This window comes from Theobroma cacao, chromosome 8 (genome assembly GCF_000208745.1).
Source record: "Theobroma cacao cultivar B97-61/B2 chromosome 8, Criollo_cocoa_genome_V2, whole genome shotgun sequence".
Taxonomy (NCBI): Eukaryota; Viridiplantae; Streptophyta; class Magnoliopsida; order Malvales; family Malvaceae; genus Theobroma; species Theobroma cacao.
This window is the reverse complement of record NC_030857.1, coordinates 5503715-5523901: the sequence shown is the minus strand read 5'-3', so window position 1 is coordinate 5523901 and position 20187 is coordinate 5503715. Positions and strand designations below refer to the sequence as shown.

General features: G+C 37.7%; 3 protein-coding genes across 6 annotated transcripts; 1 reads left to right on the top strand and 2 right to left on the bottom strand.

The window, feature by feature from the left end:
• Positions 70-8249, bottom strand: LOC18592193 (helicase sen1). Of its 3 annotated transcripts, XM_018125947.1 has the most exons (10): positions 8103-8249; positions 6797-7045; positions 5585-6694; positions 4497-4685; positions 4163-4258; positions 3900-4065; positions 3596-3728; positions 1733-3499; positions 818-1622; positions 70-704 (listed from the first exon to the last, which is right to left on the bottom strand). In XM_018125947.1, the coding sequence occupies exons 2-9, from the start codon at positions 6942-6944 to the stop codon at positions 1173-1175; spliced, it is 4059 nt and encodes a 1352-aa protein (XP_017981436.1). In that variant the 5' UTR covers positions 6945-7045; positions 8103-8249; the 3' UTR covers positions 70-704; positions 818-1172. The 3 variants fall into 3 exon arrangements, with proteins under 3 accessions (XP_017981436.1, XP_017981435.1, XP_007018836.2); XM_018125946.1 differs by having other exon boundaries at positions 5585-7045; XM_007018774.2 differs by having other exon boundaries at positions 3900-4062; positions 5585-7045.
• On the top strand, positions 11693-14758 carry LOC18592192 (metallophosphoesterase 1). Of its 2 annotated transcripts, XM_007018767.2 has the most exons (5): positions 11693-12099; positions 12754-13349; positions 13460-13626; positions 13836-13922; positions 14464-14758. In XM_007018767.2, the coding sequence occupies exons 1-5, from the start codon at positions 11842-11844 to the stop codon at positions 14529-14531; spliced, it is 1176 nt and encodes a 391-aa protein (XP_007018829.2). In that variant the 5' UTR covers positions 11693-11841; the 3' UTR covers positions 14532-14758. The 2 variants fall into 2 exon arrangements, with proteins under 2 accessions (XP_007018829.2, XP_017981651.1); XM_018126162.1 differs by lacking the exon at positions 13460-13626.
• On the bottom strand, positions 14881-19348 carry LOC18592190 (probable beta-D-xylosidase 7). The gene is given in 8 exon segments (XM_018126161.1): positions 14881-15363; positions 15852-16097; positions 16100-16753; positions 16853-17617; positions 17852-17949; positions 18073-18242; positions 18389-18688; positions 18846-19348. Coding segments are annotated over 7 exon segments (2463 nt in total). The 5' UTR covers positions 19284-19348; the 3' UTR covers positions 14881-15363; positions 15852-16059.

The following is a 20187-nucleotide window of genomic DNA, read 5'->3' as shown; positions in this document are numbered from 1 at the left end:
TTTATTTTTTTGCTCCATTCTTTATCGTTTTCAACAAGTTAGAGAACAAAGATAGACAGAGGCGAGACATGAGAAAGAATTCTATGATTCCACAGTTGAAGGTGTATGTACAAAGTCAGTTAACGTCATAATTGAGGAAATACCCCTATGGTATGAGATTTCCTTATACAAATTCTGTACTATTCTTCCTTCTCTCTCTATACAGAATTTTGGAGGAAAGTGATTCTACCTAAGTCTTTGCCTCAGACAACAACGAACAAGGAAAAACGAAAAAAGGAACAAAAGAAAGAATATTCAGTTAACCAACCCCGTATGAATTTTGCAGACCTCAAAATAAGTCACCATAGTGCACCTGCATGTTCAAAGAATGTACACAGCAGCTTCCAACTGTGTTGATTCTACAATAAACATCCCCTTCCCTAGTCGTCCTCAAGAATTTGCAAGCATTTGCAAATTTAATCATATACAAAGCATCTTTCCAATATGACTGATCTGAATGAACACATCCCCAAACTGACGAGTCAGCTGCACATTGTGGAGAACGATATTAGTGTCAATGGGCACAAAAAATTTAGGATGATTTGCCCAACTGTATCAATCAAAGACTTCATCCACGTAATGGCAGAATGGGACAATTTGCTCTCCATTGTCTAGTTTAAAGATCTTGGAGGGGCAGAACGATCCTTGATGCCAGCATTCAATTCCTGGATTACACACCATAGATTATATGTAAAACAACCCTAATGATCACAAATGAAACTTTAGATTAAAAGTTATGTCCACTACTTTAGCCTGATGATAATGATTTATTTCTTACCTTTGAGGCCTGTATGCTGGTGGATCTAGGGAATGACACATCCTACCCCAAAAATTATCCACCTCCTTGCAAGAAATCGCAGGAATCAATTTCACATACACATTTTTAACAAAGTAGCCAGAATTGAGCAAAAGTTCATTGGTGCCCCTTGCGAATCTGCTCATTTTGTTCATCCTACGGCAATTATCAGACACAAGTCCATCACCAACTTGTAATGATGTGAATAGCTGAACGGATCAAGAGCTAATGTACTCAATCCTTGTGGAACCAAGAGCAACCATCACAAGGATTAAAAATAAAGTTTTTCTCCAAGGCTCTTCTGTGCACAAACAATTCGCAGACAAACAATCAATGGCTAGGAATCTCTTTTTCCCACAACACCAGCAGAACTTTGCTTCTTCTGTATACCATATTGCCAGGCCTCTCTAGATTTATCACCTGACTGATCAAAATCATCCAAAGAAGTCTCCATTGGTGGCTTAAATGGCCGATAATTCCCGTTCCTAGAAATTACAGATGTGCCAGACTTATCTTCATCTTCTGATGGTGTTCCTGCCCTGGAGTCCATATGCATATCTAATGATCTGTGTCTTGGTCCAGCAGATCTTAAACCCCTCATATTAGAAACCTTACCTTGGGATGGAGGATAACCAAGTCCCCTTGGCCCTGAAAAATTGGAGAGTAACTCTTTTGGGAAGTCTTTGGGAAGAGAATCCATGTCCATATAACACTTCCTAGCTTTGGCATCAGCAATTAAGGCTGCCCAGTCATCAGATTGCACCAGAGCATTGGCATTACCCATAACCTGTTCAAACACTAATGTTAATACAAGAAAATAAACACAACATCAAGCAGTTGGAGAATGATCTGAGCTAGAATGTGATAGCATAGAAAATTAGAAGAAAGAACTCATACCCACAAAGCCCTTCTAGCACGAGTAAGAGCAACATTCATTCGACGAATGTCTGCAACAAAGCCCACCCCATGACTTGAGGCACGCACACAAGACATAATAATAACATCACGCTCCTGGCCCTGGAAAGCATCTACAGTATTAATATATAGATCCTTTCCTTCCTCTGATTTTATAACACTCTCAAACTCACGTTGTAGGCATTTTAGTTGCAACTTGTATGGTGTGATTATACCCACTGTGATTTTTGGCAAACCCAAAGATTTTACAGTTTTCTGTAGGTGCTCGTACAAGCGCAAACAAAACATTGCTTCATGCACATTCTGATACGAAACGGATCCACCTCTATGGGATTCCCGGCCATGCATAATATCATAGAATAAGTAAGGTTTAAGTAAAGGGTCCTTGTAGTAAACCTCGTCAGGTAACTTGGCAACACTTTCACTATCAGTAAGACGTCCTTGGTAAAAATACCTAGAAGGAAAATCCCTAATTTGCGGATGCATCCTATATTGCACAGATAACAACATAGTTGGGCATCCTGCTTGCTGGAATCTTTCAAAAAGGCTTCTACTGTATAAGAGGGTCCCAGCAGCCTTACTGATGACTGTTGCAGGAAGCTGCTGGGGATCCCCAACAAGTACACATCTTGCTGCACCGAGAGACAGGGGAGGAAGTACTGCAACTTCACTGGCTTGAGCAGCCTCATCAATAACAACCATATCAAAACCATGGGTAAGGCGAGAGAACAACTTACGACCACTACTTGAGACAGTAGTGAAAACAATCTCAGCCTCATTGGCAAAACTCGCCTCAAGGTTAGCGCGGGCTTCTTCTAAGTTGAAGTTACTACCAACACGGAACCTGGCTTCTAAAATGAGCAGGCGAGACATCTCAACTAGAACCTTATCTCTGTTTTCAACAGCTGCTGCCAGGTTTTGTAACAATACGTCACGGTTCTGGTCCCGAGCAACAAGAATATCAGGGTCAACACCTACCGATCCTTGGGACCGAACAGCAGCAGCTGCAGCAGTAAGTTCCCTTTGAAGAGAAGCTATCTGCTGAGATAACATAGCTTCACGACCCCTTAAAGTGTGCATATGCCCTAAAATTTCTTCACGACTCTTGAGCAGAAGTTGTTCGGTTCTCCGCTCAACAGAAACTGCCTGGGCAGCCCGTGTTTGAGAGTCTACCCCAACTCGGGCCACATCAGGACGGTAGATTTTCATCTCACCATCAATAAATCCTCGATCAAGAACACGTGCAAGAAGCTCATCAGTTGCAGCATTAGAAGGAGCACAAACTAACATTCTGGGTTTTGGGCAGAGTTTTGGAAGGGTGCGGAAAAGATTCTGGTCCATGTTCTGAAGGACTTCATCAATCGATCCCATCGCAACATTGTCAGGATTGCTCTCATTGGCTTGCTTATAGCTCTCAGGTGCTAATTTCTTAAGCAAAGAGGTATAGTACTGTTGATATTGAACCAGATGGATAACATTTAGCATCCCCCAGACTGTATGTGTCTTACCTGTTCCAGGAGGCCCTTGAACAAGAGTAAAAGGCCATGGCTCTTGCCTCTTTGTGACCCCACTACTTGTTCCCGCAGCTGTATGCGTAGCAGCCCACTGGATTGCTGCAAGCTGAGGCCCATTAAAGGTCCTATGCAAATAATCCACAAAATTTGGCGTGAAGCATTCAGGCATAGCTGGAGTTTGCTGTTCATATTTTGGAAAGTGATCTCGACTTGGTTTAAGGATTGCATTTTGCATCTGTGCACAAGAGAAACTTTGTTAACCCTAGTAAGACACATCAAGCAACAAGGACTACATCTAGCTGCACGAATCTTAAAAAAAAAAAATAAGTACCTGGGAATTAAGACGGCAAAATGCATGCAAAGCCACATACTCACGCTGGGTAGTTGCAAGAGATCCAAGTACAGTTAGATACCAGATAGCCCTGGATTGAAGTTTCCGCAGAATATGATCTTCATCAACCTTGCTGTAAAAATTAAGATTTTATTTTGACATTAAAATACAAAATGGGGGAAAATTAGTGCTCGTGGAAATTTGGCTAATCTTTGCATTAATCAAAGGTAGTTCAAAAGCCTTAGGACACAAGTACTTTCAAAACCACACAATATCAATGAGGAAGTAATATTTCTCTAATTACCTGTTTGAATCATACGAATCTCCAACATAAAAGTGAAGGATTGCACCAAGAGGATCACGAGTATCGATGGGTATGTGTCGCCTAACAGTACCAGCCACACGTCCAATGACCTCAGCCTCCTCATCTTCTTCGATGGATGAGCTGTTGTTCCGCTTGGTTCTAACTGCTTTATACAAGAAATAGACATTCCTAAGATATACATGAATCTGTAATTTATTCCTAAATAAATCTGAAAAGAAATTAGTCATATTCCACTATCATACCTGATCCAGGTCTTGGGGCTGATAAAACTGCAACATCACCCTCCTTAAATGCCCACTTGCACTCATTAGCAGGAAGAACTATCACATCATACCATCCTAAAACAACAAAAGGAAATTTTCCATCAATCAATAAACCAGCAGAACATTTACTCTCAATCCCAAAAGTACTTGTCAACATTTCTACTCTGGAACCAAAAAGTTATCCAGAATCACAAGTCAAAACTAATGGTCAAACTTAATAACCCCATTACCTACAGTAACTACTTTATCAACTACAAATAAAGACTACAAAAATGTATACTAATAAGTGTAATGACTAATCAGGCATCCTTACCTCTTTCTCGCCTTTCAATGTTTTTGATACGGACCATTATATGTGTGTCTCTTGAAGCTGATTCAGCCAACTCTTCCCATGTGCTGTACAGTTGTGCACGGCATTCCTCAAAAAGCAAAGGCTCAAATACTCTGACATATTCTTCTACAGATTCAAACCGCCCGGGAACACACTGGAGTTCAGTATCCTCTGATGCAAAAATTTAATAAATCAACAGATGAAAAGATAAAAACAAACAAGATAGAGACAAGTACAAATTAACCCTCAAACCTAACAATACTATCATGGCACGGTGATTACTACCATTGTACCTAGAAATGATCTAATACAATCTCGAAACTGCCAACCAAAGAAAAAAAGATCAAAGTAGAAATTCTTCAATTGCTTCACAAAATCAGTTATGTTGCTTAAGGAATCCATGAATGAATCTTCAAAAGGTACCGGGCCAGAAACAAAGAAAGAAATAGTTATGATCACATATTTTACATAGCATTAACTAAATATGCCTTCTTTTAAAATAGTGTATCAATGGCTTCAGAAGTCCTACGAATTATTGGGGCTCAATTTAATAATATTCAATTTCTAAGGCTTAAAAAATAGTAGTTAAATCAAGAATATGTACCCAGAGAAATCTCTTACGACATGCATGTGCCCAACTATAAAAACTTCAATGGCTCTTCAATTACAAAAAATTCCATTAAACACAATTCCACTTCAAGGGTCAATAATTGAGTAAATGAGTAAACTAGGAAACCCCGCAGATATGCAACATGAACAGTCTCTACAACAAAAATTCTCTCAGAAGTAACCAGACCATGAGAACTACTGCTAATAGATATTGCAGATAAATCAGCAGCAACAGTACAATTCAAAACCAGCTTTCAGAATAAAAATATACATCTCATCACCTTCCATGTCCTCTGAGCGTTACCATTCTCATAGAGTGATAATTGGAAGGACATGGATAACTGGCATGAGAAAAATAATAAAAAACTGTAAAAGCAAGCAGGAGGAAAAAAAAGAATATGAATATCTGGATTCAAGAAGTTCAGAAGTAGTCAATGGCTATCCATAAACATATATGTTACCTGGTACATGCCAAAACTTTTCATTGGTCACCTCTCGTATAAGACGTTCCACAGATGTGTCTTGATATGATGTACCAGCAGCAGTTGCCTTTTTAGAAGGAAGATGTTTCTTGTTTACTATCTTTGAATCCATAGAGCTTTGGCTGATTGGAGCTGGCTTTCTATTAGAAAACGGTGAATTCTTGAGCTGCCTTGAATCTATAGGTTGCTTCCATGAACTCTGTCTTGGAATGGGTGGTTGATGAGCCTCTGAAAGATCACTGTCACTATTTAACCTCCTAGGCCTGGCAAGTATTCCAGAATTTGTATCACCATTACATTCAGATAGAGGATCACATGACTCCACTGTAGGATTGCTTCCTTCAGTACATGGTAAATCCACTTGCTTCTGATCCTCATTTATAGGCTGACCTTGCTTTTCTCCAACACGTTCACCAGGTGGAGGAATAGAACGGACTTCTTTCACAGTACGAGTAGTAACTGGCGTTGGAAAGTTCTGCCTCCTTGGAGTAGAAGTTTTTATGGGGCCAGCTTGTTTGACATCTTCCAAATTAAGAAACATGGTCTTCCTATTGCGTTTCTTTCCCAGCATTGCTTCTTTCTGTTGGTCTATCTTCCTCTTTCCTGGATTATTTGCACACTTAAGTGCATGACTAGCTTCAATACCTTTAACTTCTCTTTGTTTTGGCACCAAGCCAGGATCTTCTTGACCATCAATGGATATATCACCTTTACCATTGCCTTCTGAATTTCGACTGTTGTTGCCTTTCTGATCATTCAGAATTTGATCCATTCTTAATGGAGAATGACTCTTTTCAGTGGCACTAACACTTTCAACAGTCACACCTGAAGCACTAGAGTCCATCACTTCTGGTACACCTTGCTCTTGTGAAGCTTTTACCTCTTCAAGCAAACTACTATTTCCATATGCATCAGCAGAACCCTCAGCATCAGACCATTCACCTTCTTCTCTTTCCACAGCTTGAGCATTTGCAGGACCCAGAACAAAGGAAGCTGCTGCATGTGCTTTTGTCTCACCAATGTTATTTGATTTTGACGATGATGATGCCAAATTGGAATTCTGATCTCCTGCCCTCTTGGGTTCAACACCTACTTCAGGGTAAGGAGAAGCTTTAGGTCGAATAAAAGGCTGAAAACCTGAACCAGATGACGCATGTGAGAAAGCATTGTTATTTACTATTCCTTGAGGACCTGCTGGTGTCATAAACATGTCAGAAGCATGGAGATTTGCAGATGGAAGTGCCTTTTGTGGCTGGAAGCAGGCAGAGCGGTCACTCTCCTCATCGTCTTCGGCCGGGGGTTCATTAAGATCAAATAATAGTCTTCCTCGGGAGCCCATTTCATATATAAATGCATACAAGCTATATGACTATTCCAACACAATGTAACTGGGTCTACTTGCGTTTTCGTTTCAGCAAAAAATGCACATGACATACCAAACTGTACATATAGTAAAGAATCATCAGCAAAACTAATAAAGATACCTCTAAAAGCAAGGTAGCTTAAGCAAACAAAGTCCAGTTAAGAAACACAAGTTGCACATCTGGTTAAAAAAACAAAGAGACTAGATTTAGGAAACAAGGCAATGTGTACTTGCAAGTATTTCAAACCAAAAAGTATGCAAACCTTCATAGTGAAACAAAAACCAAATGACAGCCAGTTTGACTGCCAAATCAACACATCCAGGTACATATACATAACTTTTATTATCAATAAAAAAAATAAAAAAAAAAACCTACCAAATCTACCATTATTGTCTAAATCACAATATGCATCAAAATCATTCAAAACAATACCTAACAAAAAATAAAACGTAAGCAATCGCAATAAGGCAACAAAATTACTTTCGAGGGCGCAATTAAACTCAATCAATAACAATAGACAATCTATAGTACTCACACCAAGCAAATAATTTCACCTAATTGTATGCAATGTGAACATTACAGTAAAAACTGAAGAACTTCACCCCCCCCCCCCCAACCCTAACTAACTTCAAATTTTAAAAATAACTCCAATCCGAACTTAACCAGAATCATAAGATCCCTAAACTTAGAATAACCTAAGCTTAATCTCGATAAGCACATAATAGTTTCACCTAATTAACCCTCAAATCACCGCCAGATCGAAACCCCTAGTCCAATAAAAAACCTAGGGTTTTAAACAAGCATAACTTTTAAACACTCAAGCTCCATTTTCAATCATCTCCTTTTAAATCCGCTAATTAAAAAAAATCCATATACTTAACCCTTTCGCAGATCAAAATAACAAAACCTAATAACTTGTTAAAACCCGTCAAAGATAGGTTATCCAAACAATGCATTAATCCAAAGGTCAAAGTCTCTGATCTTCGATTCAACAACGTCTAATTTCGTTCCTCCAACATTTTTCCAATATTCGAAATAAATAAATCCCAAAAACTTTAAAAAATAGGAAAAAAATCAGTTGAGAGAGAGAATTTCCTTCTCTGTAATTTTTTTTTTATTTTTATTCTTTTTACCTCTTGAGAGCTGCAGAGAAAGTATCGAGCCAAAGAAAGATAGAGAGATTAGAGAAAAATTCGAGTAGAGAGAGAGAGAGAGAGAGAGAGAGAATGAGGGAGAAGTTCTTTCTCTATTGGAAATGGAATGCAATATGCGACGGGAGAAAACGGGTTTATATAGGAAATAACGAGCCCATCTACCCGGCCGGTTTTTTCTCCGTTCACCGTTTAATTATTTCCCCGTCATCTTTTCATAAAAAACAAAAAAATAAATCCCACGCCTTTTTTTTCTTTTTTAAAAATTTACTTAATTTTATTCATCCTTCCTGTGAAACGAATTTACTTAAAAAACCCTTTATTTGAACCGACAGACTAGAAGATCTTGAGATATGGATTAGGGGTAATGTTGGGAATTGAGGAAGAAGCCTGGATTTGTTGAATTAACTGCGTAGTTTGCTTTGCGTGTATATCACTCACAGGGAAGAATCCTGCTCTTTCCTGAGCTAACGTTAGTTGATATTACACAAATAAGATGGGGTGCACGGGGACGCCATGTGATCATCGGGACAATTGTACCAGGGGAGAAGCTTTATTGTGACACGTATTTTGGTGACGAGAACCTGCCATTCGAGGGTTAATTTCGTCAAGACGGAGTCTGAGCTATGGCAGCCAATTGCACTCCCACGTGCGTTCGTAGGCGAAGGGTTCGTCACCGTCCTATCATATGACACCTAGGTGTTTTCGCGGTTTCTCGCATGTGCGGCCGATAGCGACCCATATTTACGAAACTGCCACTATTGATTGGGTCGTGGGGCACGCGATGGTCAGGCGCGTGGGAGTGTGGGACTTTTGCTCAAATTTTCAGGAAAAGAATCGAAGAACAATTTACAGTTTACTTTCTTTTCTCTCTAATCCCCTTCGCTTCTTGGTAAAATTACGTCCCCTAAAACACTAATCCTTCCCCCCTTTTCTACTGTATTTATCAATGCTTGCCTACACCATGAAATGATTCATGAATCTTTCAAGTAACCCAGAAAAAAAAAGGGGAAAAGAAAAGAAATAAAGAAATAAAATTATTAAAAAGAGAGGGTAAAAAGAGTTTAATGGTCATGAATCATGAGTCATCTGCCATGACTTGAAAAATCAAAAAGTGACCATTTTTAATGCATGTCAATCAAAATTACTATTATGTCCTCATTTGATGTCAATGTTTAGAGAATCATTTGACTTTTTCATATCGATAAACTTACTCAAATCATAACCTTTAAGATTCAAAGCATGAAAACTATAGGGCTTTGTTCCCTTTATTTGATAACAAAAAGAAAAAGAAAAAAGAATCCTTAACTACTAGCTATATTACTAGTTAATGCATATAGACTACAGTTGCTTAAATAACTTGGAGATAGAAATTGACCCATGAGTTGATGTTGATGGCTAAAATTTAATATCCATGTAAACAAAGTACTGTAGATAATCTTTTTGTTTTTGTCAACTTTGGTTGAATTCAGTAATTTGACATTTTTTAATTAAAAAAAGCTAATTTATTAGTGTTATCATATTCTATTACCCAAAATCAAAATTATCATTAAAAAAAAAGTAAAGAAGAAGAAGAAGAAAGACGATGCCTTTCGAGTTTCGAAAAGGAATATAAGTTGTATATATCTGACTATTTTAGTAGAGGCAAAAGGGAATAATAGATCTTCATTAGGCAAAAGAAATGAAGATGACAATGCCTAATGTGCACTATATGAGAAATAAAAGGGTATTTTCGTAACTGTAAAACTTTTCGAGGCATGAGATTAGCAAACCTTTTTTAAGCAGATAACAATCAATGCGAAAAGGATAAGCATATTGGAATTTAGCTAAAAGAAAGGAGTTTAAAGGTTAAAAAAAGTAAATCATAATGACAGACTCCCACTTAGCAGTAAAACTTTTTAACCGCTAAAAGATAAAAAAAAATTACAGTGCTCCGCGGCGTGACTAAACTAACCTTATAATTTTTGGTGGGCCATGCTCTGTTTGGTAAGCGTCTATATAGTATATTTATTAAGAATCAGATTATTAACCAAACAAAAGCTCAGAAAAAAAAAAATACAAAAAGCCAACCCTAACCTTGCCATGTGAGTCGAGGTTTGGAGTTACCACCGACTCGGACGAGTTGACTGGGTCAGCATCCATGATTTGATAAAATAGAAAACCCATAGAGCTTCCGAGTCTTGGGCCTGAGTTCAAGCCCTTAACCTCTCTATGATTCATAACCATCAAGTACATCAAAGAAAAAATGGAGCTTATACCAAAATTATTGGTCTGTAAATAGTTTGGTCAAGGTGATGACGTCACAGCCATTACCTTTTTTCTTTGTCTGTATAAATAAAAAATGTCAAAACCCATTCCTAATTTGAATTAATTGTACTGAATAATTGTTGTTGCAAAACGATTTGTCACGTGCAATTACTATGCAAATGCACTCTCTCGTGAGCAGGCTACGCCCTGTTGTTTATAGGTTCCCTGGAATTTCAAACTGGTGGCCAGAATTAAAAAGAGTTGGTGAGATTGGCCAAATTTTAGCTGAAGCCCTTGACATTTGTTCTCGGGTACTGCTGATAGTACTGGAGTTTGACACATAGTTAGATTTTGCTTCAAAATTCGGTAATGTACAGTGTTTTTCATTAAGTTCTGAGATTAATGTTTTGAATTGATCTTTGTACTTATCAATTATTGCAACACGTTGGCTAAACCAATAAAAGAAAGTACTGATTAATAATGGGTTTGTAATCATAAAAATAGATTAATTTATCAGAATATTTCATTATTTGCTCACGAAATAATCTTTTTTTTTTTATTAATTTTTAACTAATTTAAAACAAAAATTATATATAGTTATTCAAAGAGGAATGATGAGATAAGAAATTGAAACTTTTATCATATAGTTAAGTGATTCCGAGGAGGTAGAGGTAGAACCCCCCAACCATGGACCAAGGATGTGGATAAATAAATAAGAATGGAGGCTAAGACTGGAACAGGTGTGGTAAGGTTGAGGAAGTATAACAAAGTACCAGATTGAATTGACGTTGGCGTTGCTAATAAAGTAGTTTAAAGCAAATCCCCTTTGGTTTTATGTGAAACAGACACCAATCATATTCTCCCAAACACATCACATGATGAACAAAGGAAGATGCATGCTAGTGCCTTATTTTGACAAAGATGTAGTTGGTAGTTGTAGTTATTGCACCTCACCTTCAGCCCCGTAGTTTCCTAGTTTGGCTACCAAGTCAGGACAACCAAGGAACAACAATGAAAATAAAAAAGGTATATGAAGCACAATAAAACTTTAATTCAAGCTAAGAAGCAATACTATTAGTAACTAAAATTTAATGACAAGTCTTTTTATCAATGGAAAGATCTGCCTTTATTTCTTTAAAATTATGTTTGGTAAAAAAAATTGAAATGAAATGAAAATCGATTATTTCTTTTCTTATATTTCTTAATTTCTTTATTTAATTCTAGTATTTATTTTAGGGTCTATAAGGGCCACGTATTAGTGTACAGACTTGGGCCTAATTTTCATGCTAGTCACTGGTCATGTAAGGGTTTTTTTTTTTTTTTTTTTTAATGTTTTGTGGTACGCACCCGAGTTGTAACCCTTTGAGGGTTTCTTTGATTTACTGTTCTTAGCAATGAGTTCCGTGGTCAACAACAGTAATAATGGAGAACTCATATGATATAATCCCTTCACAACAAAAAAGAACCGAGGACAATGGTAGCAGTTGCTTGGAGGTCTTTGTTGCCTGTAATAATAATCTCTGCTTTTATAGTCTATGAAGAGCGGGTCTCATTTCCTTCTTGCAAGCACCTGCCTGACACCACCAACCATCCCGGTGAACATATTGGCAACGAAGATGGTTCGCCCGAGGATCTTACGGTTATGATGGTCGCTAACTTGCTTTTGCTCGGCTCTGATGCTGGTTTTGTCAACCTCTATTTCAGAGATTATTACATGTCCAAGTTTTTCATGGTCATTCATCCTTTTTTACCATGTTTCCTTTAAGCAGTTTGCAGTTTAAGAGTTCTGTCTCTCATACATTTAGTCAAAGTGGTCTTGTTTATTGAAATTGTTTTCTGGGTGCATCGAATTTTCAAGGGAAATGGCAAATTTTGTTTTGAAAAATGACATGGCCTTGGATTGGGCTTCTGTACTTGCCATTGATCAACAAACCGCAGTCATCTCTTGTTTGAAGTGATTCTAGATAGAGAGAAACAGAATGTGTGTGACGATAAGTTCATTACAATAAGACTTTGTTTGATTGTTGCTGTTGTCATTTGCTTTTGCAATTGATTTTTTCCTTTTTTTTTTTTCTGAAAGTTGCTTATACACTAGTAAAATGTAAAATTATATTTATTAAAGATTGGAAATAGTTAAATTGGAACATACATTCAAATATAGTTTTTCTATATATATATATATGTAAAATTATACATTTAGCTGTTCACAGAATTAAATTTTTTTATTTTTAAAAGTATTACTTGGTTTTGCATCTGATCACATTTTTTGCTTCCGCAAGCAAAAAACAAGTAGCAGAAGAAGCAACCCATAGAGGCTAAAGTTTTGTATTTATAATTTTGAAACTTTGAATGAAAAGATAATATTGTTTACTAATGTGCAATGCAGAAATCTTTCCAGAGTTTGAAGCCTGATATGCTACTAGTCTTAGGAGATGTTTCTGCTAAAGGGTCGGAGTTGTCAAGAAGTAAATGGTTATCGGTGTTTCATCAGTTTGATCGGTTATTGGGACCGTTTCTTGAACTCCCTTTGCATGTTATTCTTGGTGACAGGGATGTTGGAGAGTGTTGTGATCTTGATGCAAAGTCTGTTAATTGGGTAGCTAGGAATTTTCCAGGATTGGATTCATCAGGATGTGGTGCTTTTGAAATTAGCAATATCAGCTTTGTTTCACTTAATGCTGTGGCATTGCTTTGTGGTAATAATAAGCTTAGGTTTGGTGTTGAGAAGGTAGTAGAAAGGGAAAGTGTAGATCTACAAATGAAAACAAAAAGCACAGCTGAAACAAAGGATGAGTCTGGCATGTCTAGGGAGCTGTCCTATGGCTTTGGGTGGAGAGAAAATGCTATGACATCTGGTTCTGGACCGGTGCTAGTACTTCATTTTCCCTTGTACCGGCCAGGAAACACCTATTCTAGGGAAGGTAGTGCTTTCAAGTCTACCATTCATCCATCAGGACATAGTTTAAATTTCGTAGAGAGCAGGTAAATATATCTTATCAGTCTGCACTCTCCATATGGCTTGTGTATCATGGATTTAACTTTACAAGTTTCCTTCTATTTCTTTAATGAAATTATTCCCTACATGTTAAAAGATGCATTTCAGTTGAATTGGAAGATAAGGGCATGGTATTGAACTTACTGTCTTTATATTTAGTTCCCATGGCAAAGTTATTATGGACTGAAACCACATCTCTCTACTACCTAGTTGATCATGTTGGGCCAAGACCATCTTTATTGATGGGATCCTGGGAGATCAATGGGATGAATATTGTTGTTACATAAAGAATATAAGTATAGTTTTACCCATTTTTCTGAGATCTGGATTATCATGGTATTTATTGATCCTGTCAACAGTACAAAGACTTTCTGGGCTATGCATGTAAACTGAATTTTACTTTGTAAAGTTTATAGTTTTTCACTTCTGCTGCCAAACAGTCTGCTTAAAAATTGTTGAATCTTTTCCTTCAGCAACTTATCTGGGAGTGGGCCTTATGATCTATCACAAACTGTACCACCAAATGCTACTGAATACATTTTTCAAGCTCTTAAACCTAGGTAAGCATCCCCTACAGAATCTGCAAATAATTTTTTGCTTGCTTTGTCTTTGCACTTTCTATTGTCACCTAATTGTATGTATGCTTCCTATTATTTACAGTTAGCAATTGTGGTTGAACTTCAATTACTGATAACATTTCTTTTTTCCCTTTTTCCCTTTTGTTGGGGATTATTGTATGCTTGGAACAACTCTAATGCCCTTTAAAAAGCTTGTTTGGTGGATTACGTGTTGACTAACTAAATTCAGGCAAATTGAATATGATACAATAGAACTCATTATTCCCTCCAGACATCTGTGATATTAGATATGGCTGCTGGCATGAAAGTATTGATGATAAAGTAACTATCTTTTAAACTTTGGCAGGGAAGCATATTTACTCCTATCCTCTCATTGCAATCTATGATTTTTCCTGCTTGAGTTTCTTCGCTTTGCATGCTTGTTATGGCATTGTCCATAGCTTAAGGAGACTGTGTTCCAGAATTTGCATTCAAGTTCATTTTATGTTGTGATATCAATTGCTCCCTTCCCATTCATTTGTAGGATTATTTTTAGTGCTCACACACATGAATTTAGTGATCACACTCACCCAGATGGGACCCGTGAGGTAACAGTCCCAGCCATGACGTGGAACGCAAGGGATGACCCAGGTTTTATTGTTGCAACCTTTCGAGGGAACATTAGTGCAGTAAGTGTCACCTATTGCTCTGTCGCTAGGGAATCTGATATATTAATAGTCTATACTTGTACTCTGGTTCTGTTTATAATCCTTGTCATTGTATCAAATACACCACAATTGAAAGATTTTTAAGATGATGATTGTGGCATACCTCCCAAACATTCTGTGTTGTGCATTGTTCACTTTGGGCATGTGGTTAATTATTCAAATTGATCAGCAAAGAGACTTAATAGAGTTTGGTGAAATGACTACATAATCTAAAATCATATCAGGGGTTCACATGGAAGGAAATTTCTGTTTAGAGGCAAAATAAAAAAATCGAATACTAGTTCAAGTGCCATTAGTTTCATAATTCCATTATCACTAGAGCTGATTATTTTTTTGGAAATTGGAATGCCTGGATTTGCAACTAATACATGAATGACTCAAGTGCTCTGGGCAACATGTATTTGGCTAGTGGCTAGTTGGAAATTCCTATCTAGTCATGCTTGGGTTGTTTCTACTCAAATTAGGTAGCGACTGTTTGTTATCAAACTGGCTGAATTTGCCAGCCCCCCTTCCCTGTGGTCAGACGATGATTGTGATCTCAGACGCTTTGTTTTCCACAATCTTTTATAACCCTCAAACCATCGTCATTGGCTCTGCTAAGGTGCTCACCATGGCTACGTTCAGACTCAATTTCAGCCCTTTCTCCTGCCTTCAGATTCACTTTGTGGAACCCAATCAATTGTTTCATGGGATTCCCGCTTCCCACCCTTGCCTGCCTAATAAAAAAGCAACACTTATATCAATAAAAGTGTGTAAACAAACAATTTTTGTTGGCAAATACGATAGAGAGAAAAAAAAAAACTTTGATAATATGCTCTAATAACACTGCGCTCATTCAGATATGCTTCTTTAACGACAGGATCCACACCATTCGCCACAAATCTTGTGACAAAATTATGGTAATAAACAATTGTCCGATTTGACTCGTGCTTCAAAACATATTACAGTATTTTAGAAAGACTTAAGCTGAAGGATACGTTGAAAAAAGAAACGACACATAGATTGTACATGAGAAACGCTTTGATGGAGGATTGATTTCTATAGTTTTTGCTAACTCCCACATAACCTAAGCCTGACCCTGTTTAAACGTACCCATCCTATGTTAGATACGACAAATACAATTATGGTTCTAATTAAAGAAGATAAGTATTTAAAGAGATAAAGAAAGGTTGATGCAGGCTTTAGCTTTACGTTTAAATCTTACCGGCTAAGTGCCATCGTACATTGCGTCAATTCTTCTTCTCCTTTGTTGGCAGCTTTGCAAGGTAGTATAGTGTGATTCTTAGAACGTAGAACGAATGAAATTACGCTGAAACCTTAATGAACTGTGTTAATCAAGTTTTTGGATGATTGCTAACACTGGCATCTGAGTTATAACTAGAAATTGAATCGGGGAGGTCCATTAATTCATTTCAGGAGATATACTTCAAAACAATATGCATAGTAATGTATATATGTAAAAGAATTTCAAAATTCTTGGGAGGACAATGGCCCCCTCCTGCCATGATGCGGCTCCGCCACTAGTATCAGATGAGAAAGCGACTGTTATCTCTGATTCTTTGTCTCCAATGCTCAAGAAATGGGACCCTTCATCTATCACCATCAAACCACCTTCATTTGCACTACTAAGATGCTCACAAGGGCTCAACTCAAATTTAATTTCAGCTCTTTCCCCTGCTTTCAGATCAACACTGTTGAATCCAACCAGCTGTTTCATTGGTCTCCCATTACCAGGCTTTGCTTGCCTCACAAACAGCAGCACCGCATGCTTACCTGACATTTCACCATTGTTTTGAACTCCTACTGTGACTGGGAACTTGCTCTTTTCACAGAGCTCTGGTCCCATCTCTGAAACTGACTTGTATGCCACAGCCATTTTGTCGCTTGACTGATTATTTAGATAGACCTTGTTTTGTGTTACAGGGAGAATTTCATAAGAATAATTTGAGTAGCTAAGCCCATAGCCAAATTCAAAAACCTTTGGCCCTTGGTAGAATCTGTAAGTACGTCCAGGATAGCCTGAAGATGGTTCAGGACGCATTCTCATGTCTGTCATTGGTATTTTAATGAAACTTTGTGGATACCAAGTCATTGGCAATCTCCCTCCTGCATGGAAATATGACGCATACCATAATTGCATTATTATTTATAATGCAAAGGAAGACAAGTAATATTATCCCACAAACTTTATAAATGAAAGTTCACCTGGGTTGTGATCACCAAAAATAATTTCGGCTAACGCCTGTCCTCCAGCTTCACCTGGATAGCCAGCCCATATAATGCTTCCAATGTTTTGATCATTCTTGGCAGAGGATATGTCTACTGGACCTCCACAAAGAAGCACCAGAATGACAGGCTTATTTGCAGCCCTTACAATGCTAGAAATCAGCTTCTGTTGATTTCCGGGAAGAACCAGGTCTACACGATCATGAGCTTCCCTCTCTTGGGTTTGATCCAATCCCATTACTAGTACCACCTGGTCTGCTCCTGCCGCTATCTTTACTGCTTGATCAGTCAAATCAGAAGAACAATTAACTGTACTACAACCTGGGTGATAGTTGGTGTTCTTGATATAACTTTGCAATCCTTGCAATGGTGTAATAGGTTCGCAAGGAGGGCCAGCATAGTTGCCAACAAGTGTTTCTGTGGAATTGGCATCAGGGCCTATTACAGCAATAGAATTAGTTTTTGTTTTTGAAAGTGGAAGGAGGTTGTTAGTGTTTTTAAGAAGGACAATGCCATTGCGAGCAGCCTCAAGGGCAAGATTCAGGTGTTCTTGGGAGCAGACTTGGTCTGAACCAACGTTGCCGAAAGGCTGTTTAGTTGGATTGCCGTTGAAAAGCCCCAGCCTCATTCTAATTGAGAAAAGGTTGTGGAGGGCTCTATCTATTTCAGTTACAGACACTTTTTTCTTTTTGACAGCTGATTCGGTGTAGTTCTTCAAATATTCACCACAGTCAATGTCCATTCCTGTAAAATTCATTGATTAAAATTTTCAGATGCTGTTATCAGCATTCATAAAACTAGGATCATAGCTGGCGTACTTAATCTATTTCTTGAGCATACTCTCCTAATTTTTAGTACCAAATTGTCTTAGCTTCTGATGTTCAAAACAAGCATAATCAAGATGATGAAAACAATAGCACTAGCACAAGTTTAGAATACAGAGTTGATGTCACAATAAAATGCTGACTCCTTACATACCAGCTTTAAGAACATCAGCTACAGCGTCCTCCGGTTCTTTAGCATATCCTTGTTCATCATAAATGATGGAGACAGCATCACAGTCTGCGGTGATGTACCTGAATAATTTGAAACCTAACACAGAATCATCTTTCTGAATGACCTTGAATAGTTTTCTGTATTATTGTCATTGTTATCTCTAACAGGAAAGACTTCTCATTAATGTTATTCCATTTTATTACCCATCGAAACCCCACTGTCCTCGAGCTGTTTTGGACAAGAGATTGTAATCTGCACAGTTGGGAACGCCATTAATACGATTATAAGCACACATTACCCCACTGGCTTTCCCTTTCTGTATGCAACTCTGGAAAGGAGGCTGATATGTATCTGCTAAATCCTGTAGAGTTACCTAAAATCCAGAATAAAAAAAGCAAAGGTAGCAGATCAATATTCAATTGCTAATGCACTTAAGGCCAGAATGGAATCCAGCAAAACAAACAAATACTAATAATAAAGTCAAAAATCAAGTTAAAAAACTTTGGAAGTCACACTTACATTTGCATCAAAGACAAACCGGTTGATTCCTTTCCAGTTATCCAAATCATAAGCTGTAAAATGCTTACAACAAGCTGAAACTTGAAGATTCTCACCAAGCTTCCCTCCTTCAAAAGAGTCCCCTTGTATTCCTCTTACAAATGACACTGCATATTTCCCTGTAACCAATGGATCCTCACCAGGCGTTTCTTGCCCTCTTCCCCACCTTGGATCCCTATATATGTTAATATTTGGCGTCCAAAATGTCATGCCTCTTGCTTGTCCAGCATTATATATTCCTCTAGCTTCTATTCCAATGGCCTGCTAGTAGTCATAAAATGAAAATGAATAATGCAAAGAGGAAAAAACAATTCGTTTCTTTTAAGTTATGCATTTCTAATTTAACTAGTCTTCTTATTAAAAAGATAGAGGTGATACTGAAAAAATAGATAGATAGAATGTTAGTTATAGGACTTGCCTGACCAATGCGGTACCAAAGATAAGGATCAAAGGAAGCAGCAGTGAGGATGACTTGCGGAAAACTGGTGGCAGATTGAATTGTTCCATTGAAACGGATACCTTGGCTTATGTTGGCCACAAAGGCTACGCCATGCAAGGCTTCAGACCACCATTCATAGCCAGGGATGCCCAGTCTTGAAATAGGGGGAGCTGAGTTAACAAGTTGAGATATCTTCTCATCTAATGAAAGTCTGGAGATCAGGTCTTGAACTCTTTGGTTAATGGGGAGTGTAGTTTTGCAAAAAGGGTAGGATTTGGTTAGCGGATCAGATGAGTCACATGAGAACGGAGGCTGATCAGTGGACTGAGCTGAGACGAGCAGCAGTGAACTAATGTGAAAGAGAGTAAGAAGAGGCAGTTTTTGGAGCTTCATTTTGTGACTTTCTAGGTGATGCATGCACTTCTTCTGGGGATCATTGTAGCTTTCCGATTTTTCTGGTTCTCATTCTATTATAGCTTATTGACAAATGTTCTAATTATTTTCTACCTGAAGAAAAAATAATTGCAGGGAAAACGAAATTTTACTTGTATAGTTTGCAACTAAAAGCATCATCAATTTGCTTAGGAGTAAAGCATCAACTTGCATGCAAGGCAAACAAACTGTAGGACCAGCAAGCATGGTCACAAAAAGACCGAATTCTATTGGTGTTTCAGTCAAATCCACACAAATGACCTTATCTTGTGATTTTTGTACATTAAAAAGTATATGTTTCTTATTGCACTATCAGAATTTTCACTCGTTATTGACACTCTCAGCTTCAAAATGATACTTTATTGTATTATTTCTTGATCTTACAGATAATACAGTAAACCTGCAGGTAGCCAATCAAAATTAAGATATTTTTTCCCTTTTTTTACACAGTTTAGGAGTTAGGACTTATAAATGTAACATTTGTAAATTGTCCTTTTAACCTGACCTGGTTCACATCAGATGATTTAATTATGAGCCAAAGTTGTCCAGATTTAGGGGACCATTTAGTCATGATGTTCTGTAGTTTGGTTAACCAGAAAGAAGAAAGCTATTAATTCAGCCTCACGTTTGCTGTGGTTTTGAAGGGTTTTAATTAATGAATATGAATATATCACAAATCAAGGTTGACAGGATATTGCACCTTGATCATAATGGACATGAATTCCGTGAACCCTAAGAGAAGAGCATGCATATATCACATCTATTAAACCAATCAATCATTCAACCACTTTATACTCTACTAATAGAACTCGACGTGCCATGTTTCTATTAATAAAGTGGTGATGAAAGAAGGCAAGTACCAAAATAAAATGTTTCCTGAGCAAGAATT